We start from the raw sequence: 25,496 nt of genomic DNA, 5'->3' as shown, positions 1-25,496 counted from the left end.
TTCCTTAGTTAAGAACTAAAACCTCAAATCGAAAACTCTGCCTGGGTTAGAAAATGTCCTCTACACTTGGGAAATCCAAGAAATAGTTACAGAAACTCTGGTTGTTAACCAGCAGGAGAGTTTCTCCTAAAACATACTACCCCTGGCAGCTGCTACGCTTCACAGCTGTTATATTAACAGCTGACAAGGACAAGCTTTCAATGTTAGGAAAAACAGAAATCCACAGAAAATGTTTGCCTCCAATTATAATTCCTCATGGTTTTTACATTTATGTTTCTAATACCTTGCAATGTTAGAGAATTTGTTACCATGTATGATGTTTACTGTTAATTATGAGAAATGGAAGGGAGCGAATATCCCTCTGAAATAATGCTTTCCTCTATACTATGTCATTCCACAGCATGAGACCCTGTTTCTCTTAAAATTCTGGCTCACACTGCTTCTGAAAGCCAGATGGGGACAAGTTCATCAATTTCAAATCTGACACAAGTGACAATTCAGAAAACGAGAAAAAGATTCCACTGTGTTACTTCTGACTGTTGGCAGAGCAGGCTTGAAAATGAACCTTTCCCTACTTCCCACGACCCCAGAATAGCTAGATGCAGTAAAGTCCATTTTCACTTGCAAGAATTAGAATATGGTTTCAAAGGAACTGTGAGCTCTTAAGCTTCCCAAAGGATATGTATAGAACTTATAGATTACTGAAGAACTCAAAACTTTCGAGGTACATAAAGACACGTAATTCCTCACATCACTTCAACTGCAAGCCTAAAATGGTACTATCAGTAGATTTACAAAGGGCATCGGTATTAGATAAACACTGTAAAAAGTGGCCAATAGAAGCTAATGAAGAGCAGGATTTTTAACAAAGTTCAACAGTGTCATCAATTCTCCTTCATGTTCAAATTATTTTAAATTATTCAAGTTATTAGCAGAAAAAACTAATTGTCTTAAATACAATTAAGGTACATTCAATGAAATATAATTTGCACATTACCTTTCGAGTTTGCATTTTCTCAGTTCTCCTCCGAAAGGCAACATAAGGGTCATTGTTGGTGGAGCCATCTCTTTTCTCTTGTTTTATCTGAGGAATGAGGGATGGCCCCCTGCAGTTTTTCCGTTTTCTCACCCAGTAGTCATATACAGCTTTAATAAGGTAATCATCTTCGTTTAGCAGCAGTTTTGCTTCTTGAAGTGTTACAAGCTAAATGAAAAAATACAAAATGTCATCTACTATAATGTTTGAAAAAGAGAAATCAAAGTTAAACTATACCTATAGAAAAAAATGTGATCAGTTTAACAATTATGATCAGATATCATGATGGCAGAAAATACAATTCAATTCAATCTAATAAAGGATCTACTAAGAAGGAGATTTATCAAAATTGAAATTTTGCCCTCAGAGGAAGTGAGTTTCACCACTTAAAATATTTAAGAAGCCCAGATGAATGATAATTGGGAAGACTACAACAGATTTATGCCTCAGATAAGTCTTAGACTAGCAGACATTCAGGGTCCTTCAAAATTCTTATATTCTGTGACTCTACACATTTGAGGATCCACTAGTTTTCACCAGTCTACTAGCTTCTTTCTGTTTTTGTTTTTCAACAGAAACCAGAAGATAAAGGTTTCTTTTTACCTCCCTTCAAAATAAAAGATGAATATTCTTTAACGTATTGCAACTAAATATAATATGCCTCTTTTGAAACTATAAAAGGATAAAGTTAGCATGTTTCCAGAAGTTTCAACACTGTAATTTTGAATTTCTTGTACCAATTACATATAAAAGCAATTTCTCTATCGAAGCTGGCTAAGTATTAAACAATCCTTTTTCTCAACACTCATTCTGCTAATGACATTGTTATGTCCGGGACAGTGACCCTAAAATGGTTCCCCTAGGAGCTCTGACATCGGTATCTCAGTCATCTACTTCTTCTTCATCAATGCAGCCAGTATAATGCTGACATACCCCAAACTAAAGTTTGTAAAAATGTGCTTGGTGACATCCGTTTTCTTGCTCCTCATGAAGATCAGACAGGCCAATCAGGTTTAGCAGGATGGATTAGGGGTTACACCTATCCACTTAACAGTGAACTTCAGAAAAAGATCATGGAGTTTCAGGACTGGAAACCCTGTTGAAGTGATGTTGTTCCAATTTTTCACTTTTATCATTTTAGAGATGAAGATTCATTTTCAAAACAAGTTGACATATCTCCTCTAAGAAATGTTTCCCTAGAACTTGGAAATGAAGGAAAAAATTTTCTCACTGACATTATAAGATCAACATACTAATTGATCTGTAGTTTGCATGAAGTCATCTGAAGAAAGCATGACCCACCAAATAAATTTCTGATATGATCTGACTTACATTGATATAATTTCATGGAATAAATGTAATGATCATTTGGACTTCCAGTCCTATGATAGTGATTACCACGGCTTATTAGTTGGTTTCTTATTATAATTTGGCTGCCAAGATGGTCTGATCAAAGGAAGAGAATACACTGACAACATCAACTCAAGTATTCTAGTCCATGTGACAATTACGTTTAGTACAGTAAAATTACAAATGGCCATTTTACGCTTCACTCAAGTGTCTCAATGGAGTCAGCTTAACTGCATCTAAGAGGCTGAGTAACTTGGTCTTTAAAGTGTAGGGCCAGAACCTGAAACATGAGATCAAGCCAAAAGAACCAGTATTTCCAAATATCAACTTTAAATGGACACCTTCCTACTGTTAGTGAAGTTCTCTGGAATGGTGATATATACCCCCTAAAGTCTACAGGAACAGTGGCAGAATAAGAATCGAGCTTTCTGGATCTAATAGAATTCTACCACCTGCTGACAGCATCACAGCATCACTGGCAGCTCTCATGTGATCTGGGGACCAAAGGAAACAATGCTGCGATACGCTACATGTGCTTCAGCTGTTTGGTCATTCTGCTTCTGATAAAATTTTGTAACCTTCACTAATCAAATTAAGAACTTAACCTAATCTTAGAGTAGGGAGGAGGAAAGGTCACTTTCCATCAGCCAGCAGAGCAGTAGTGAGTTTCTTATATAACAATACTATCAAAACAACACTGCTTCCTATCCTCCCACAGGTGGTGTCAGGGGTTTAAAACACTGCCTCAGATTTCCTTCCCTTGTAGAAATGTCCTTCTGACTGGTCACTAAGTACCTTCTTTACATCTCAGGAAATAAGAAAATACCCAGTTTACAGTTAAATATCCTGCTATTTCTTCCCAACCTTAACTGTATTTTCTTAGTCAACTGCTGTTTTTATATTATACGACAAATTTTTATTTTATTGTATAACTTTGGCTTTAATCATTCTTTAAAAATTATTTTTGTAGCCATTCTAAGGCAACTAATATCACTGCCTATCTATTATCATGGTGACCGGATCAATTCAGGTGGGCAAGAACTATCTGCTGATAAAGTAATCAAATTGCCACATGATTAAAAATCCACAAAATCAGAATCCTACTACTTTTATACCCTAAGAAAAAAGTTCTGCCATTTATCACTTCCACCCATCAACTACAAAGTGTGGAAACTAGCATTTAACTGGCAAAAAGATCTGCGGTAAATTTATTATTTTCAAGACACCTCTGAGTTGTGTGACTTACTTGATTTACTTATTTGGGGCATTTGGGGACGGGGAGATAAAAATTATCCTGCTACATGGGCTTTTCTTCTAGACTGCTACTAGCTCCATGAGGATAAGGATCATTTTGTTTGTTTATATACAAAACTCATGGTCTAGCAATTTTAGTAAGTACATTTTTAATATACAAATGAGTAAATTACATGTAAAAATTAATGTTTTTTTATATATAAAACAGTCAATTAAGCAATAAGTGGTTAATAATCAACTACTATCAGCCCATAATTGTGTTATAGGTTGTGGGGAAGATAAGGAAAAAAACTCTTAAGACAAATCCACTACTTAAAGAAATTTACAATATGGCAACTATTGTAAGACAAATACAAATGAAACAATAAGAGAACAAAGGAAGAACTCCAGAACTGAGTATCAGTGCAGTAAGACAGATGAGTCTCACAAAACACACCACCTAGGAGTGCCTGCGTTGGTAGCTTAAGACACAAAAATAAATTCTGAGGACAGATACCAAAGGAAATAGGAACAAATAAGAGGTAGAGGAGCAATGGAAGAGGAGAAGAAGAAAGAAGACGACAAGAATCAGGAAACGTAGAGGTCAACAGCATCCAATACTACAGGGATATTAAGTAGGATACAGGTTGAAAAGAGCCTCCTGGATAACAATTAGGAGGCCATTGGTGATCTTAAATAACCTAAAATGGATGGCGGTGTGAGTAAAAGGTAAACAGTACAGCTAATCTTTTGAAAATTTACCTGTGACAAAAAAAGGGAAGAGACATTGAGTGGTAGTTTATTGACCCAGATGGGTCAAATGAAAGGGTTCTCTTGGAAACAAGAACTCTTGGCACATTTTTGAGCAAAGAGAGAAAGACTGAAGAAATGAGAAAAGAGATGATTGAAGATGAAATATTCCAGAAATATCAGGGCGTCTTGAAATTCTGTCCTTGGTATACTTATCCTGTGTATTTTGGGATAATATCACCTCAGTGAGCATTTTTGTGGGTGTAACAATACACACACTTTTAGCCTTGACCTCTTTCTCAAGTTCCAGGATTTCTCGTTTCTCTTTTTGTGCTGCCTGTTGGCATCTCCACCTAGATGGTCCACAGACCTCTCAAGTTTAACCTTTACAAAACTTAACTTGCTCCCTTACCTCCAGATGATCCTGTACTGTATTTCCTGATCTTTCCAGGGACTCACAAAACTCACAGAGTTATGTGTTTTTTATCCCTTTCCTTTAGTCCCTAAGTTTCTAATTCTAACTCTTCCTTGTACGCCTGTATGTTTGCAGGAGTTAAATGAAAAGGAGTGAGCAAAAGAAAATTAGAAGGAATGGTCATGGAAAATAATACGAAAACCAGAAGGGAATGAATTGTATTCAAAAGACCAAAGGTGCTGACAGCTTCAAGAAATAAGGAGTGCTCAAATAAGATAAACAGAGGGAGGCTGAAAATAATCACAGTATTTGGCCACAGAAGTTTTCAATAACGACTTCATTGCCATAGCCTCCACAGAATAATGGGGGCAGAAGCTTTGCCTCAGTCCATCTTTTATGTCTTTCTCTACCTACCTAATAAATACCAGTTTAACCACAAATGTGATTCGTCGCCCTGGGGTCTGGTACTATCCTAGCCCCCAAAAAGGGAAAATAAAGAGATCTATGAACTCACAGATCAAGGACTTAGAATGACGACAGCCTTTTGGTATCTTTAATCCTCAGTTCTAATAACAGGATCATTATCTTGTTCCTATGTCAAAGCCTCCACCTTTATCTCCACTGCTGAAAGCAGATGCTACCATGCTCTGAGCCTAGCCAGTTGTTTTAGGCCTGGGAGCTTGTCACCGAGCAAAGAGAACTAAAATAGGATGGTGCTGAATATATGTGGATTGTTAAGTGTATTGTTTACATGCTTTTTGTTTATCCTGTCCCTACTTAGATAATAAAGGCCACAAGGGCAGAACTTCTGCCACGTGTCTTGTTCACTTGAGCACTAAATAAAGATTACTGACTGAATGACAGAAAGCAAATTACAGAACAGAGAGCTGAAGGCTTGTGATGATATAATTTCAGCCACCATGAGTAATTTCAGAGTAACCATGGAAAATAGGAGAAATACCAAAAGACCGATCAAGCCTTGGATTGCTAGGAAAATTTGCATATAAAGAAGAAAAACTGAGAGTATATCTGATGCCAATGATCAAAATCCTAGGAAAACTGTGAGTGTTAATTATAATGAATATTAATTTGATAATTAAAATAAATTTCCAATTAAAAAACCCAAGTAAAATAATCTCTCAAAAAATCAATTAAATTGAATTTTACAAAATTCAGCTTTCAATGTATTTCTTCGGATAGCACACTAGATAATAGTTGCCATCAAAGTGCGGGGGAAAGACCAGCAGAAAGGCTATAAATATGCAGCAAAATCATTTCACAATGGAAAAATTTGGGAAATGTTCTGAAAAGCTGGTAATGCTTCAAGGATTTAAAGAACTAGGGAGTTGAGGGGAAAAAAAATTTGTATGGATAAACTAGTGAAACCTTTTTAACAGTCTACTGTAAAAAGCTTATTTATCTATATCTGTAACTTCTTTCTATATTAATAACAATTAGTATATTATATACCACACAGTCATGCCAACAATTATTTTTAAAAAATTTTAAAATCTAATTGCAATATCAACACATGCTTATTATAGTAAATTTTGAAAACAGAAAAACAGAATAAAGAACACAAGAATCACCAATAATTCCAGCACCTAATACAACCATTGTTGGCATCCTGTTGTACTTTCTTGTTCTTCTTTTCTATGCACACATATAAATGTAAATACTTAACGTTTATTCAGTTTTTCACTTAAACAATTCTGTATCCTGTTTTTGAAATCTAACATGATATAATGAGCAATTTCCTGTGGCATTAGATATCCAGCAAAATAATGATTTTTAATGGCTGTATGATATTCCACCCTACAATTTATAAGTTATTCTGATACCCCTGTTCAAAAATCTTTGACATTTTCACTAATTTTTTCTTTTTTAAAGATTGGCACCTAAGCTAACATCTGTTGCCAATCTTCTTTTCTTCTTCTTCTCCTCCTCCCCAAAGCCCTCCAGTACACAGTCGTATACTCTAGTTGTAGATCCTTCTGGATGTGCTATGTGGGATGCCGCCTCAGCATGGCTTGATGAGTGGTGCCATGTCTGCGCCCAGGATGGGAACCGGTGAAACCCTGGGCCACCAAAGCAAAGCGTGCGAACTTAAACACTCGACCATGGGGCTGGCCCTACTAATTATTTTTCTTAAGAATGATTCCTAGAGATAGGGTTACTAAATCAAAAAGTATAAACATTTTAAGGTTACTGACATACAGTGCCTAACTGCTTTCCAGAAAGACCATACCATTTTGAATTCTCTATACTATATATAGAATGTCCCACTAAAGAGAAGTCTTTATTACTTTGAATAATTTTTCCTTCACTTAAAACTTTAAATATATAAATAAGTAAAACTAAATAATATATAAATAAGTAAAACTAAAATACATTTAAAATGGTACTAAGAGGACCTTAATATAAATCTGAGCACATAAGAAAGATTTGATATGAGATGCCTGCCTCAGAGACCCAACCAAGCAAATTTAGTTATTGAAGCACCAAAAAAGACCTATGAAATGGATCAATAAGGTATTATAATATTGTAACTAGTGTTATTTTTATATCCAAACAAGAAAAAGTCAGAACAGTACTCTTCACACTCCTATTCAAAGAAATTATGCTTAAGTATTCAGTTCATGGAATACTGTAAACAGAAATTCTAGGACGTCAGGAAAAGAAATTCAAGAGATAGTAAAATGCAATATACTTAGGTCTAAAGAAAATGCAAAATAAAGCTAACTGGATTAATTGTAAGACAAGAGATATTTTTACAAGGTACAGTACCTGATTAGAACTGGCTTTTTCAAGTCTGTCAATCATAATTTCAAATTGCAAAGGCTTAATTTCCATCTTTCTGTTAAGTCTATTTAATAAGGTCTCATCTTCTGAATCCATATCATAATCTGGTTGCTCGTTGTCTAGATTAAAGGCTAGAAAAGAAAAGAAAAATTCTTCAAACTGAGAAATTATATAGTGTTTATATTTGACCACAGAACACTCTTAAAGTATAATGCATTGACCAAAGAGAAGCTCAAGAACAGACATCTAAAAATTGGTTCCAGAGACTAAGTGCACAGTGGAAGAAAAAATAAATTTTAATTTATATATGATTTAAAGTTTAAAGAACAGTAAAAACAGTAAGACTAATTTCTTATTTTAAAAATAAAAGATCATAAATACGTGCTAAAATATAAAATGAAAAGCAGCAATTATAAAAAAGATACGTATTTATCAAGAAGGTAGTTTGGTTGCATCATGAGAAGATATGGAACAAAATTAAGAATCCAGAAATAAACTCAAGTACAAAGTATATGATGGGAATGGTATTTCAAGTCACTGAGGATAAAACAGATTGTTAAAAAAAAGAGAGCCAGGGGGCTGGCCCCGTGGCCGAGTGGTTAAGTTCGCGCGCTCCGCTGCAGGCAGCCCAGTGTTTCGTCAGTTCAAATCCTGGGCGCAGACATGGCACTGCTCATCAAACCACGCTGAGGCAGCATCCCACATGCCACAACTAGAAGGCCCCACAACTAAGAATATACAACTATGTACCAGGGGGCTTTGGGGAGAAAACGGAAAAAAATAAAATCTTTATTAAAAAAAAAAAAAAAAAAAGAGAGAGCTGGCCCCATGGCCAAGTGGTTAAAGTTCTATGCACGGTCACAAGTTCAGATCTCAGGTGTGGGCCTACTCCACTCATCAGCCATGCTGTGGAGATGTCCCACAAACAAAGTAGAGGAAGAGTGGCACAGATCTTAGCTCAGGGCTAATCTCCCTCAAGCCAAAAAAAAGAAAAGGATTGGCAATGGATGTTAGCTCAGGGCGAATCTTCCTCACAAAAATAAAAAAAAGGGGGACTGATGGCATGATAGACTAATTATCTTCAAAAAAGTTAAGCTGGATTCTTACCTCACTCCTAATATCAATAAATGATATATTGAACAGAATTTTATAGTAAAAAATAAAACACATAGAAATACTAGAAGAAAATGCAGGGGGAAATTGCTGTATGGGAAGGTAGAAGCTCAGAAGCCATAAAACTGATTAGGTAAATGCAAATACAATTATGAGATAATATGTTCCACTCATCAGATAGACTAAGATCTAAAACTTGATAATACACTATTTTGGAATGAATGAGGGAAGGAGACCTTCTCAAACACTGAGGAGAAATTTATAAACTAGTATTTAGTTAAATTAAAAATACATATTCTTGGACTCGGCAATTTTATTTCTAGGAATTTATCCTATAGATAAACTTACACAGAAACAAAGATATACATACAAGAATATTAGTTATGATATTGTAAGAAGAAACATTAAACAAGCAATGCATGTGGGATTAGATAAATAAATAACAGTTTCTACATACATGGAATAGACTGAAGCCCTGAGAATGAATGACCATGACATATGTATACCGATACGGAGTGAAACTAATCTTCATCAACATTAAGCGAAAAAAGCTAATAAGGTACAGAATAGTGTATACAGTGCACTAAGATATGGTTTAAATGTAAGGAGAAAAAATATATATACATGCTTATAAGTGCACAGAATATTTTTGGAAAGATACACAAGAAATTAGTAATAGTTCTCTACTTCTGGGAGGGATGTGGAGTAAGGGTTCAAGGATGGGGGAGAGAACTAAAAATTTTTCTTTATTGTTCAAGATTTTAAGCACGCACATGTACTAATTCTTAAAATATAAAGGGAGAAAAAAACTAAAGTGCCACAAAGTATATGTTGAAATCACATGTGAAGATTTAGGGCCAGGCAATCAAAGAAATACCAATCACTAACAGGTTGGTTATTTAAAGGCTGCCTACACACCAATGAATATCCTACATTCACACTGTGTGAAATGTCCTGGCATTATCAGATTCAGCATGACATTCTTAAAGGTAGTCTGTAACACAGTAACAGGAACAGACGTGTATAATTTTAGTAAAATCAGGCTCCCACTACAGATAGTACTGATGGGCATAAAATATTTAAAGGCAAAAATAACTGATTACAAAGCATATGACTAAACTGCAAAAATTCGAATTCTGATTGATTGTTTAAAAAAATTATACCACTATGTAACAACAACAAAAACAAAAAGTTAGCTAACACATATAACCTTATACACAAGTTCATTATTGGCCAGGAAGCGTTCAAAGTGCTTTATGCATACTAAATTAACTGTCACAACCAGTCTGATTAGCATTTTATCTCCCAATGAGTCTTACATTCTAAAATTTGTAAAAATTTTATTGCATTTAAACTTGTATCACACAGTATACAATACAGTTAACAAATCAGACAAGTTATAGCTATTGATGAACTAATGACACAGAACATTTTATAAGTATGACTCATTTAAAATATTCCTGAAAATAAAATTTATTTTTCCCTATCTTGATGTATTGTTTTTATTATACAATTATCAATAATTCAAGAGTATGCTTTTAAAAAGTCAATCCAATCTGCATGAAACTCAGTGACAGATGATGCGGACCACATAAACTATACAGATCACTAAAAATTACTCTTCTTCTACATAGCAATGTTGTATTTGTAAATGGACATCCTGAGAGTTAATGATCTGCCTTTAGTCCACAGACCAAAAACAAATAGTTAATAAAATCAGGTATCTGATAGAACTAGAGGACATTTTAAATTTTAGAAGAAGAGAGGTTTTAAAACACGTCAAGTAGAGTTAAGCTGACATACTAAATTTCTAAGTTAACACAAGTTGTCGAAGTTCAAGAGCTAGGCTATATATGCAAATGTTACATGTCCATCTTCTACACACATACCTAATCCTACTCACCTCTCATTCCTCCACCTCCTATCTGCTCTATCTTCTTATGCTACTCTTACAAAAGCCAGAGCCCTGGCTTGTGAGGCAGGGGAAGGAGCAAGAAGAAATAGTTCAGAAAAATTAATAGTGAGAATTGATAGGAGGTCTGACAATGTGTTAAATCAGAACCAGGGCAAAGACTTGCACTAGCACTAAGTTTTCTAACACTACCATTTTTTTCCATTCAAAAACTATACAAGAGTATCATTATAGATTCAGGTATTCTGTTGCTTTCAAACACCTATAGTGTGTTTCATCCATACCTCTCTTTATCTCATATTATATGGATTATCTCCTCTACCAGACAAAAAAACAAATTGTTTAAAAGCAGTGATTACTTTAGCCATACTTGTATACTCCCTGCACAGCACTTAAAAGAAAAAAAGAGCGGGTAAAAGCTGTTGAACAAAAACAGCATTTCTTAACCATACAAGAAGAGATTCTTTTAAACTACAAAGTATTTTCTGTAAGTTTTTTGAAAGCCAGAAAGCTTTTTCCAGTTAAAAAATAAATCTTAAAAATAGTGAGTTAGTTTCACAAGCCAGTCAACCAAACAAAACAAGCAAAACAATCCTTCCCCCGCTAAAAAAGAGGGAGAGGAAGCAGGCAGGAGGTTGAAAATTTCTTTATGCAGTTGATCAACAGAATTAAGATAAGAACAAGGTTAATAAGGGCATGTGTCTGTGTGTGTGTGTAGAAGGCTTCCTATGGTGAAGTTAACTGAGCAGTAAATAATAAAAAGAGAAAAACGAGGGAACTGGAGAGTGTGCACGTTCACCAGGAAAAGGAATGAGGAAGTGGGAAGGAAAGCAGATCAGAAAGTTCCCTGCAGTAAGCATTGGCTGGATACCACTGTTCAGGGAAATGTAGTTGCTTTCTGGCAGGGGGAGCGACAGCTTCTGTGTAGGTAGGGAAGTAAGTATATCCTGCTGTTTGAGTATATAAAGAAAGCATTTACAAGTTGACTGGTTACAGCTTAGAGAATATACAGAAGAGAATTGGTCTACAATTAGCTGGTAAAGCAAATATTACTTCCAGTTAAAATTATCTTTCAAAGTCCCTTGGATTGTCTTTTGTTTGGATATACAGTCACGCGTCACATAACGATGGGGGTACATTCTGAGAAATGCATCATTAGGTGATTTCATCATTGTGTGAACATCCTAGAGTGCACTTACACAAACCTAGACAGTATAGCCTACTACACGTATAAGCTGTAGGGTATTAATCCTGTAAGACCACCGCTGTATATGCAGACCGTAAACGTCATTATGTGGTGCATGACTGTATTCATATGCAAGTATTAAAGAGGCATAGCTATCTAATGGAATGAAAATACAGAGAATCCAGGAAAAGAAAGAATACAAGAAAATTTCTCTGAGCCAAAAAACAGCAAGAAGTTTTCAGATTAAATGGGGTTTTACCAACCATGGCACAAAGTGAGTGGCATGTAATTCAATGCAGCACATGATGGGTCAATTACCAACCATTACTTCATGATATTATTATGACTATGAATTATTATTATTATTACTACATAATATGCCCATTATACGTTATATGTTAAGGGGAAACACTTGTTCCCCACATTTCTACTCAAATCTCCAGGAGGAAAAAGTACAGGAGGAATACTTTCAGTTTCTTTCCACCACTTAACTCTCTCCTCAGCCAAGGAAGAAATGACTTAAACTGATTAGTGACCTTGGGAGAAGGACCTATCAGCTCAACACCTGGGGGTACATGTTCTTTCGTGGTTCTTCCTTCTTTTGGAGAGGCTGCATTCTAGCATTACATTACTGCGTGGTAAGCACAGAGGCCAACTTTTCCCCTGTATGGGGAGACCTGCTCCATCAGTTACCAACCAATGGTGGAGTAAGTTTGTCCATTCAGGCTATATATGTCTTGCCTTCTAACACCACTTTTATTAGTAATAAAGCTGAAATTTTGTATGTCTATGTCTGTTTCTCAATTAGTTCCAAAGTAGAAAGGGAAAAGAATGTTATTTTTTGCCCTTCTAAAGCCCCACAAATCTATTTTATAAGTGGTTATGCTTTTTTCACTCCAGAACATTCTAACTTCTATACTTCAGTCTCCATCATATGGCCCCTAAGATTATACATACTCAACGACCAGAGTTTATTTCACTCACCTTCTTCCCTCTTGTTATTTACACAACTAGGATGCAAGAGCACATGTGGCATATGTACTCTCTTACACAGTGAATGAAGTCCAAACAAAAGTGCTTTAAATTCAAGGATTTGTACAAACTCTGATTAATTTCCCTACCTTAATTCTGTGAATTTAGAACTCTTCACAAAAACCCATTTCTGTATTTACAGATGTTAATTCCCTGTGTCTATGTGTCTGTGGACCCTCCTATGCCATACTTGATATCATGTGACATTCCATAACAAAGGAAATGGACCACAGATGAGTAATTTACTTTCATAGAGCCAAACCATAGGTGATCAGTGACCCATAAAGTGGTTCAGGGTTTAAAGCATATCTGGGCCAGATTTCCTCTAATAGAAATATAAACATAAAGATGTCTTCTGGTTAAATAAGGCAGAAAGTCTTGAAATATCATTAACATAAAGGCAAAGCAATTTTTTTTCTTTCAAATGGCATATATCCTCAGAGATGACAAGAATGAGCAGGTAAGAATTATCAATCCAATTTTCAGACTTATAAAAGACACATTAGCAAACAAAAGAACACTGAAATATAAAATGGCTAGGGGTAAGGGGGATGACACAAGAAAGAGGAAAACTCCCCATCCCCACCTAAAGACTTAGAGAGTTGAAATCAACAGTTACTCTCTGAAAGAGGGGGTAGGACACTTCTGAAAACAGGAAGATTGGTTATATGGATAATTAGACCTTTCCCTTACCCAATTAGGCAACTACTTTTCCTCCCAAATTGTAGAAGACTCAAAGGCTTAATCTGCAAGGGTTGATTCAGAGAGCCTGTGGACTCTGGAGCACCAGACACATTTATGCAAAGTACAAGGCTCCACACCAAAGGAGAAAGATTAAGAGAAACTCTACATGTTGAACCATGAACTCTCCTACCACTGCCATGTTACTCCCTAATCCCCATCCCCCAACTCAGCTAAAAAACGAAAACACTTGTCAGCTACCTAGGAATAAGATTAAAGAATTACTTTATGGGAAAGCTGATCTAAAAAACACCACCAGATAAATGAGCTCACTCAAATATAAATGGATAGTCAAGTAATAAAGACATTTGAGAAGAGGCAGCAAAACAAACTTAAAAAAAGGAACTCAGAGGAAACAAAGACAATGGAAGGGGAAGGAAATACATATCCTCACAGAGATGGTACTGCATCTATGAAACAAGAAGAGAAACAGGATACTATATAAAAGGAATATTTAGAGAACAAAAAAATTAAAATTTAAAATTATAATAGCAAAAAAATAAAGAACATCAGATTTCTCAATAGCAACAATGGAAGTTAGAAGACAATGGCACAGATGCTCAAAAGTCAGAAGGATTAAAGTTTCCAACCTAAAACTCTACCCAGCCAAACTGTCTATCAAATATGAGGGTAGAATAAAAATACTTTCAGACACGCAATGCCTCAAAAAAAAGATACTGGAAGATGTCCTCCATTAGAATGGAGTAAATCTAAAGGGAGGAAAGCATGGAATCCAGGAAGTGGGGAAATTAACCCATGAAAGAAGCAAAGAAATTCCCAAGATGATCAATGATAAGCATACAGCAACTCTGAGAGCAACCAGTCCAGAGTACAGTAGCAAAAAGAATGGTTCCAGGAAAAAATGTCCACAAAAGAAAAAAACCTGAGAGATTATTTGACTGAACACATTAAGAGAGTTATACATCTGCTAGAGAATTTGTGGTGAATTAAAAGAAATGTAATCACTGTTAAGCACTTGTCTCAGCCGTTAATATTTGCAGAATGATTATATTGCATACACTAACTACACTAATACATTTAGTAACGTAACTATAGTCAAAAAAATGGGACAGCCAAAGTGGGTTAAGTAGAGAAAAGAAGAGAAGTAAATTCTCATTTTAAATGGTCAGAAGTCAAGAGATAATATTAAAAAAATTTTAAAAGATAGTTATATAGGCCCATTATTTAGAAATATGAAGATAAATACCTAAACAAACAAGTAAAAAGGATTTGAAGGTAGTTGCCTTTCAGAATGGGGAGGAGACTGTCCTTTTGGAAAGGAAAAAAAAATTAACAAAGCCTATTGATAAATGTATTACTTTGATAAAAGAATAAAATGTAAATTTAAAAACTAAAAAAAAAACAAAACCCACAGAGACAATAAGAATGTTAATGATGGGAGCAAAGAGGTAAAAAGATGCAATTTATGCTAATATGGCCCATGGAAGACCAAAGCTGTGAAGTAACAGAAACTAGGAGGAAAAAAGTAAAAGAATTCCAATTCCAGTACACTAGTATTAAGAATCTTTACACTAATTCCATCTTTATTGCTTTAGATATTTGACTGATCACCAACTTTACAATTAAAAGTGGCTCTTTAAAATACTTTATTCTTTGCAAAAAAAAATGTTTCCACAATGGTGAATACAGTTTATTTCAAGGTTTTAAGTGCTAAAGCAAAGCTTTGTTTCCTTCAATTTGTTTGTAGCCCTAAACATTTCCAGTTCTTGTAGCTTAATAAAACCCTAATTCAGTTGCTGCTTGTAAGTACCGTAAATTACAATTACTCATAACAATGGTTGCCATGGATGCAATTCCTATTATCTCTAAATGTATGCTTTATCTACATTTTCTCTAATCTTCACAAACCCCTGAAAGGTATGGTATTTGTATCTACAGTTTGCATACACTGAAATTGAGATTTTAGAGGTTTTTTAATTAGTTTACACCTGGTCACAGAATTTGAACCCATGTCTGTTGGGACTCAGAAGCCCACGTTGTTTTTCCTCTACTCCAACTTGCCTGAAAGGAATGCATTTATATCTTCTCCTAGTCGGTGGTTTGTTTTCATTTATGATTCCTTTGTTGTATAAAAACTTTAAATTTTAATATAGTGTAATTTATCAATCTTCCCTTTATAGTCTCTGCTCTTTGTCTTAAGAATTATCCTTAGGTCATAAAATTTCCGTCACATATTTTTTTCTAAATCTGTTAATATTTTGCTTTTCATATCTATTCCTTTTTTTTTTTTTTTTTTTGGTGAGGAAGACTGGCTCTGAGTGAACATCTGTTGCCAAGCTTCCTCTTTTTGCTTGAGGAAGACTGTCACTGAACTAACATCTGTGTCAATCTTCCTCTATTTTTGTATGTGAGACTCCACCACAGCAAGGCTTGATGAGCAGTGAGTAGGTCTGCGCCTGGGATCCAAACCCAAGAACCCCAGGCCGCCAAAGTGGACTGCACAAACTTAACCACTACGCTACTGGGCCAGCCCAATATTCCTTATTTTTATTTTAATTTTTTCCCATATGGATAACCAAGTGTCCCAGCACTACTTACCAAATATTTCCATCCTTTTCCCCTCTGATTTATATGTCTTTAAATATTATATATATTACACATTATATGAGTTTGTATCTCTTTGGTCATATGTCAGATTTCTACATATTGTGTGGGGGTGTGTTTCCAGCTTCTTTTTTCCTTCCATTGGTCTACTCATCAATCTTTGAATAAAAGATTAATATCCCAAACCATAAAATTTTAAGAAAGGGTTATTATAAGGGGAAGGAAGGACTAGAAATGGGAGGGGGGGGCCACAGGATAGTAACTAGACTTCTTTGAATATACACTGTGGTATAAGATCACTTTTACAACCATATCAATAGTTTACATAACTATGAAACAGTAAAATCTTGGGGGAATTCCCTAAGAATAAAAATTAAATGGAAAAAATAAATCCAATTGTCATTTGAGTTCTATTGCAAGTACCTTTAAAATACAGTAAAGTGACATTTCTAGTGGGAAATACTCTAAAGACTAAAAGCAAAAACCAAGCAACCACCAAAAACCTGTAAAGTGGTTTTGGTGATTATATTGTTAGTGGAGGTGTTGGCATTATTTTCCTGAGACTATTGTGGTATAAGGTGGGATAAAGCATGAGAACTATGTAACCGTCCTCGAGAACTGATAAGATGTGGAAGAAAGTTGTGTGTAGGGTAAAACCCTGTAGTCTTGAATTAGAGTAAGAAATATTAGTATAAATTCATGATGTATTTTACCTTTTAAAATTTAAAAGTACGTTATTTCCCAGGGAGGTCCATTAAAAGGTCCTAAAGACAATGGCTAACTAGCAACGAACACCCTTTAGCGCCTAGACTGTAGTCACCAAATACAACTTCTCAATAAAAAGAACGAGAGATCCTTGGAGAAATAGATGCTGTCAGATCTGGGCCAGAAAATATACAAGATGAGCCTAAGACACCTTAGCTTTCTTACTTTCTGGTATGGTAGAGTCATGTCAAAAGGACTCAGAAGCTAACCTGAATAACGTTTTTTTCCCTACTGGCTATACAGCAGTAAATATTCATATCAATAGGGATAATAATGCAATAGATTGAAAACATAATAAAAATATGTGTAAATGCATGATCCATGATTCTAAAACAAAAGAAATAAACATCCTCACATTCAGCTTTAGAGGGTAATAAGAAACCAACCTCCATCAGAAAGTATGTAATTTTTTGTTGTCTCTCCTTTTGTGATGTTGGCAACTATTAATGATCATTGCCTTTATCTATTAATTCATTAGGATTTGGAAAATAGTGATATTCTATCATTCCTTCTTGTTTTATTTTAGCTGGAATACCTGTATAAAGAGAAATTTCCCTCTCTTCAACTATTCAGAGATCCTGAGATACAGTTCATAGAAAAGCAAGATAAATGCTTGATTCCCAGTTAAGAGTCTTAAGAAACCAACTGTATCAACCAACTGTAACAACCGATGTAAGTTTTCTGGATCCCAATTCAAAAAAACTTTTTTTTTTCAAGGAGATAAAAGGGAGAAAGAGAGAGATATTTATAGGACAGTCAAGAAACGTGCATACTGACTAAATATTTGATAATATTAAAAACATGCTGTTTTTCTTTTAAGGGATGGTGTGAAAACGATATTGTGATTATGGTGAAAAATTCCCAGAAAATGATTTGGATTAGCTATAAAATCATGGGGTAGGGGAAAAAGGTGTAGGTATAGAGGAACAATATTGGCAATGCTGAGTGATGAGTACAAGGCAGTTCATTATACTATTCCTTTTACATTTGAATATATTGGAACATTTTCCATAATAAAAGTTTTTAAAACGATAATACCTAAAATATATAAAGAATCTCTAAAAAAAATCAATAAGAAAATGATGCAGAGAAAAATGGACCCAAAGATATGAAGAGGTAACTCACATAAAAAGATGCTTAACCTCATTTGTAATTGGTGAAAAACAAATTTAAATCAACAAATGTCATTTTATATCCATCAAATTTGCAAAAATTGTAAAGTCTGACAATAACAAGTATTGGTAAAAATATGAGAAACAAGAACTCACACACATTACTGGTGAAAACAAAATGGTATAATTAGTTTGGAGAGCAATTCTGCAAAATCTAGTCAAGTGAAACATGCACATTCTATAAGACCTGGCAATTTCACTTTTAGGTCTATCCCATGGCTCTCATAAATGTGGACAAGGAGACATATATGGACAAGGCCATCTACTGCTACGTTATTCACAAGAGCAAAACATTAGGAAAAAAAAAGTCTATCAACAGAACAGATAAACTGATACATATTTACACAAAACTACATTTATGAAATAAAAACTTATATTGACACAAAATCATGCACACGAATGTTCATACCAACTTTATTGATAATAGCCAAAAATTGGAAACAACTCAAATGTCCTTCAACAGGTGGAGGGTTAAACAAACTGCAGTACACCCATACCATGGAATTATACTCAGCAATAAATAGAATCAAACTAATGACACATGCGCCAACTGAGTAAATCTCAAGGGAATTACACTGAGTGAAAAAAAGCCAATCCTGGGTCTGGCCTGTGGCTAAGTGGTTAGGTTTGCGGGCTTTGCTTTGGCAGCCTGGGGTTTGCCAGTTCAGATCCTGGGCACAGACCTACATGCCACTCATCAAGCCATGCTATGGCAGCATCCCACACAGAAGAATGTGAATGACCTACAACTAGGATATACAACCATGTACTGGAGCTTTGGGGAGGAAAAAAAAAAACGGAAGATTGGCAACAGATGTTGGTGCAGGGCCAATCTTGAAAAAAAAAAAACCCAATCCCAAAAGGTTAAATACTGTAGATCCATTTATATAACATTCTTGGGATGACGAAATTATAAACATGGAGAAGAGATTAGTGGCTGTAAAACAAGGCTAACAAAAGCACCTATCTCATAAGATTGTCAAGATTAAATGAAATAATTTGTGCATATCATAATGTCCAGTACAGAGTAAAAGTACTCCTTAAAGGTAGGCTGCTATTACTACTCAACTCTACTCCATTAGTAGATCAAGACTATCCTGTAATTTAGCAGAAGTGAAAGTAAAGTACAATACAATTTTATAGGTCTTTTTAGTATTAATGCCCTTAATAATCAGCATACACAGAAATCATGGTTTTTAGTTTAAAGAGGTCCCAACTATGAATAACTGGAAACTACAGTAGTATACTGCACAAAAAAAAGAGTACTTCTTTCTGTTGCTCTGAAGGTTAAGACCTTCCATGTTAGAGGTGCTACATTTACTTCTCTAGCTTATTTTCTTAAGACTGATTTGTAACCAATGTGCTTTTGATTTGTAAAACTTAAAGTTGCAAATGCTTCAACAGAATCTGCAAAAACTTTTCAAATTAACTCATAGTTTTAAAAAAAAAAGTAAATAGCCATTTATCCAGCCATGGTCACACTTAGGAATAACTATTTCTACTATTCTGTGAGTCCATACATACAAAATTCTAACTTAAAGCAAAAAAGAAGTAATAAACGGCAGGGGTAGGCGCTTGTTAAATAACTGACGATGATGTCATGAATAATTTCTTTTCCTATATGTCTTAACCACCTGAGGGAAAAAAAAAAGCGACTCTAAGCAAGTCACCAGTGGATTTTAATTATCGTTTTAGTTAAAATAGTCTAGATCACGGAAGGGCAAACTACGGCCTGGGGGACAAATCTGGCCTGCAGCTGGTTTTTCGTAAGGCTGTGAAAATGTAAAAAAAAGGTTTTCACATTTCTAAAGAGGAGGAGGAGGAAGAGGAGGACAACGATGACAAGAAATGAAGAGAAAGAAAAATATGCAGTAGAAACCATATGTGGCCCCCCAAAGCCCAAAACATTTACCACCTGGCCCCTAGTCTAGATTAGTTTAAAAAAAAAAAAAGGAACGGTTTCCAAAACTTTGAGAGTATGAAAGATAAGCAAAGACTGCTAGAAAAGTACAATTTTCAAAACTTCACTCTTTAGGGTACTGTCTCCTCTCTTGGCTATCTCTTAGGCTTTATTACCCATTAACAAAGAAAACAATCAATATGGCAGGTTATGAAGAGATAATGCTTGAAATACTCTTAGGATGTGAGCTAACAGCAAGAAAACTGTTGTGTAAAAATGAAATCATCCTGAAGGATTGTCTAGCTCTGAAAAGTTGAGGTCTGAATTTGGCCAGAAATTTATTTCTGGGCCTCTGAAGTCACTGCATCTTTTCAAGAACTGACAAAAACCAACAAGAGCTACTCATCAATATTCAGAATAGAACACCATAATTTGATTTACATTAATACTATGAAAGAGTACAGGCATTTCCGCTATGATACGAGTTCCCTGAAAAAAGAATCCTTTATAGTATATAAAATTGTGCATTAAAAATAACAGGCTTATGGAAAATCTGTGTAACATTGTTATCAGAGTCCAAACAAACAGTAAATATTACATTAGATGGCCAGGTAAGCCACTCAGAAAGTGGCTGGCTACTACCTCAAGGGACGCTAAAAATGCACAAAATAACAGAACGGAGTCACTGGCTTGTAGGTGCAGAGACAACACAGGTTGTAATGGAACTCTGCTTTGGTGCTCCAGGAGGAAATGCAACCTGCCACCAGCTAAGAGCTCTGCAAGGCTAGGAGTGTACCTCTCTGAGAAAGGAACCCTAGGTGCAGGGATTGTTTTTAGTTTTCTTAATATAGAGTTGAAAGGGCTCTTACAGGTGCAGCAGCCAAGATAAGGCCTTTGTCCCTCCCTACTGAAGATTTTAATTCTTTTCTCACTATTCCAGCCCCCTTTGGCAAGGAAAAATCATAAAAGAACGAGGACAATTTGCATGGAGTACTGACACCATTCCCCATTTTACTGATTGTTGCTGAGCTAATGTGTATTACAAACACATGTTCATCCTGAGAGACTGTACAACAAATCTGTATCACTGAGGACAAAAGGAATAATTTTATCTAGATCACCCGTCCTGATTTTTCTTATAAGATCCTAAATGATACAGATTCTCTGTCACAGCTCTTTTTGTAAATGAATGATATTATTTCTAAATCTTACCAATCAATCAATAATAAAATGAGAGAGATGTATATAAAAGTATTTCACAGGCAACCATCTACGTAATTATATAAACATTTATGTTACTATTCATGTCCAATTTGCATTCAAACAGGTTTTTTTGGCGGGGGGCAAGTCAAGAGAAATTTTCTTTTTTAATGTGGTAAAATACCCATAACATAAAATTTATCATCTTAACCATTTTTAAGTGTACAGTTTCATGGTATTAAGTACATTCACATTGCCATGCAACCAACCATCACCACCTTCCATCTCTAAAAGCATTCAAAGGGTTTCATTCCATAATTTCCTACTACCATTTCTTACCATGCTGTCAAAAATATGAAGATACTTAGTACTATCTAGAAATAATACCTATCTCCTACAGGTATGACAAACAATTTACAGAGTAAATCAAAAGATGTTTGAAAAACATACAAAATGCCTGATGGAGCAGTAAGTCAATTTATTAAGTGCTTACTTAACGGATCAGGTAGAGAGCTAAGTACAGTAGATGAAGAGATGAATCCCTGTCCAGGGGGCCTTGTAGTCTCTCATTTTGAGTACGACAGCATTCACTTTTACTTGTAAACACTTCTGGATAGGAAAAGAACTTTGTGCTCATTACAGTTTTCCTCACAAACACACATACCTTGTGGTCATTGGGCTTAGAATATTGTTCATCTTCCAACAAAGTATTAAACTGTTTCCTTTGAATTACTTGACCTTGTCCAGTTTAGGTTTTTTCTGTCCTCTGATTTAGAGCAGCAGTCTGGCTTATACATCACCCTTCTTTTGGTTACTTGCAGTAACGAGGTTAACTTGAGTACGTATTTCTGAATTTCAGTTCTTTGGAAGGGACTTACACCACTCATGGATATTGTGTGCTATTGATGACAATGATTTGATTTCCGTTCCAAAGAAGCAACTTTGGAAGGGAATTTTTTTAAAACAAGTCTGCCAATATCCCTCATGTTATTCCTTTCCCTACCAGGCCCCAGGCAATATGGTTCCAGCAAAGAAAGACAAAAGAGGGCTGATGTGCCATTGAAAGTGGAGTGACCAGAGAATACAATATCAATATTCACAAACACATCCATGCAACATGCACCTCACATACCAAGAGATCTGAAGAATTCACTATGAATGAAGGAGATAGAAACACCACATGTGTATAGTGCTAACAGGCTAAACAAAGCTGTCCGGACTAAAGGAAAAGAAATGCACTCAAACATATTTGGTTATGTTTGTTCAGAAAATATCATTAATATGAAGATTTGCCAAAGAAGCTCTACATATTGGTCAACTATGTACATATCCTTATTTTCAAAAACTTGCAGAAAGACAGTAGAGCATTTTAAAAATCCAAAGACCATGGGGCTTTGCACTTCTTCTTTCCACCCAGCATAGAGTCATGGGCATCTTTCAAAACAACGGGCAAAAACTAGGGTCATCTCTGTGGTCTACAATGCATCTAGTAATAAACCGGTCTGCACCAAGACCCTAATGAGAAACTGTACTGTGCTTATCAACAGCACACAATACTGAGCAGAGGTACAAGTCCCACTATGCGCTGTCTGAGTCACAAGGGGCAAAACTGACTCCTGAGAAAGAAGAAATTTTAAATAAAAGGAATCAAAAAATTCAAAAAAGTTATGATTAAGAATAAAAATTCTGGGGCTGGCTCCGTGGCCGAGTGGTTAAATTCGTGCGCTCCGCTGCCGCGGCCCAGGGTTCAGATCCTGGGCACGGACATGGCACCACTCATCAGGCCACGTTGAGGTGGCGTCCCACATCCCACAACTAGAAGGACCTGCAACTAAGATATACAACTGTGTACAGGGGCTGGGGGGGGGGGGGGTTGGGGAGATAAAGCAGAAAAAAAAAAAAGATTGGCAACAGTTGTTAGCCCAGGTGCCAATTCTTAAAAAAAAAAAAAAAAAAAAAAAGGAAGATCGGCAACAGTTGTTAGCCGAGGTGCCAATCTTTAAAAAAAAAAAAAAGAATAAAAATTCCTCCTCGAGAGCAGAGAAACCTTCTTGAAAACATCACTTCAAGATCTGGTCAAGTGGCTAAGCAAATAGCTATGTGCTGGAGAGCAAGAAGTTGGAGTTCCAGCTAAGGAAGATCAAGGTCCAAGGAGGCAGACTCTCCTCCTCCCATCTTAGTTCACACAACAAAGCAGTCTATTAAAATTTTTTTAAAAAATCAAACAAAACCCAACAGACAGTTAATACAATAAAAACTAAAGCTTTAAAATCACAATAAAGTTACAACACAAGAGAAGAAAGGGCTGTCAAATCCAGCTTGCATACTTCTAGTGAAGGGGAAGACAGATGTACCGTTCAACAGCTGTTTCTTAAAAAACTTAGGTTTAAAACAGTTTCACAAGAGAATGGCAATTCCTGGCTCTAAATGTTTTCATCATCAAAATTACTCCATTTTTATTATGGATCTTTTTTTAATCTAAACTTGCTTGTCTCCTGGGCAGGAACCAAAGAAAATCAATTAAAGAGGCTATAGACACTAAAGGCTGTGAGAATGGAGTCAATGTTTACTACTATAGGTTCAGAGTCCTTTCCCTACAAACTCATTTTTCTCTGAAGTTTAATACGTATTACTGAGGATCTATCATGTACGAGGTACTAACAAAGAAAGGAAGAACAGGGATGCCCAGATTAAACGCTTCCTGAGTCTTAAAATTTTTTTTTAAATCTATGTGAAACTTGTCAAGAGGAAAACTAGAATAAACAAAGATAAGATGAGAGATCCAGATTCCAATTAGCTTTACCTAAATTATACAGTAGTTACTCTTCTCTAGTAAACAGAGGGTAAAAATCTTAAAAATCAATAGCTCCTAAGGGTAGTCAAAGACCAGAACTCAAATGTTCAATTAATCACATAATTCCCTTTCCTCGTGTTGGTGGAAAAACACCAGGTGGGGGAGAAAATTATATAACTAAACATGGTTACTCAAGCAATATTTACTAAAGTAAAAATCTCACTGTAATAAAATAAAATTTGGGTAACTTTCATTTTTAGAAAGTTTTTCCTTATTCCTGGAATCCATTTTGAATTTTCTCCCTCTCTCCTCTCCCTGTCACCTTTTTCTCCTTCTAGTATACTACTACTGGGGTCATATTAAAAGAACAAAACAAAAAAGTAAGTTAAGGTGACGATCAGACATACTAGTTTACATGTTAATATAAATAATAGAAAGTTACATAATTTAGAGCTGGAAACACCTTATCTTACAGATAAGAAAACTGTGAGAAATTAAGAACCTTGGTAAGTTGAGCACAGGTTTCAGGGTCTCGACTCATAGAGCTCAGTACTTTTCCACTCCACCACACAGACACTAAGTTAAACCCTTCTAATCATAACAGCAGTAATAAACAATTCTTTGACTGTCAAAGGGAGCAAAAATATCAATAAATCAAAAGACTGTTTTTCTTTAATTTAGGACTTAAATGTTTAAGCTTATAAATTACATTTAATAACCAAAGATAAAAAATAAATAGTTGACTAAAATATGTGTAAAACAAGTTATGTGAACTTAGTGCATCAGGCACTCAAGAATTTGTTAAAAACAAACATTAAAAATTAAAAAGAGAACAAACTTGGAGCTGGCCCAGTGATGTAGTGGTTAAGTTTGTGTGCGCTGCTTCAGCAGCCCAGCATTCGTAGCTTCACATTCTGGGTGCAGACCTACACATCACTCATCAAGCCAAGTTGTGGCAGTGTCCCACATACAAAATAGAGGAAGACTGGCATGGACATTAGCTCAGGGACAATCTTCCTCAAGCAAAAATAGGAAGATTGGCAACAGATGTTAGCTCTGGGCCAATCTTCCTCACCAAAAAAAAAAAAAAAAAAAAAAGGGAGAACAAATTCTAACGTAGTTTCCTCTTAAAGTTATTTCACACCAAGAAAATTTGCAGTATTTACCAACGAATTATCAATAGTAATTTTTTTAATGTATAAAGAAGCAACATCCATCTTTATACAAAGCCCCCACTTTCACGCATGTTTAACTTTTCTAAATGTTTACTCTATTTGCCAATATCCAGTCCCTTTGATGTAAGCAATAAAATAAGACAGAAGCACAGATGCATTTTGTTTGCAAAGGTTCTTCTTTAAAAGTATTAATAATAGCACTTTCTAAGACTGTCATTCACTTAAGAACTTGCTGGTCTATCTCCTCTTCCAACTTCTCATTTCCTTTCTTACACAACTTTCCAAAATTATGTTTACTAATCCAATTAACCCAAGGACAATGAACACTAACTGTACTTCAAGTACAACATGTATA

At 35.4% G+C, this 25,496-nt stretch overlaps 1 protein-coding gene across 2 annotated transcripts in view; it reads right to left on the bottom strand.

Moving 5' to 3' along the window:
* Positions 1-25,496, bottom strand: part of EPC2 (enhancer of polycomb homolog 2) — a 130,058-nt gene that overhangs the window by 30,846 nt on the left and 73,716 nt on the right. For both annotated transcript variants that reach the window (XM_001915715.6, XM_070240907.1), the window contains 2 exons: positions 7,572-7,717; positions 998-1,204 (listed from right to left, as the gene is read on the bottom strand). In XM_001915715.6, coding sequence (XP_001915750.4) covers positions 998-1,204; positions 7,572-7,717 — 353 coding nt within the window. The remainder of the gene's footprint in view (positions 1-997; positions 1,205-7,571; positions 7,718-25,496) is intronic.

The sequence above is a fragment of the Equus caballus genome, chromosome 18, assembly GCF_041296265.1.
Source record: "Equus caballus isolate H_3958 breed thoroughbred chromosome 18, TB-T2T, whole genome shotgun sequence".
NCBI classification, from domain to species: domain Eukaryota; kingdom Metazoa; phylum Chordata; class Mammalia; order Perissodactyla; family Equidae; genus Equus; species Equus caballus.
The sequence above is the reverse complement of the archived record's forward strand: the minus strand, read 5'-3'. Positions and strand labels throughout refer to the sequence as shown.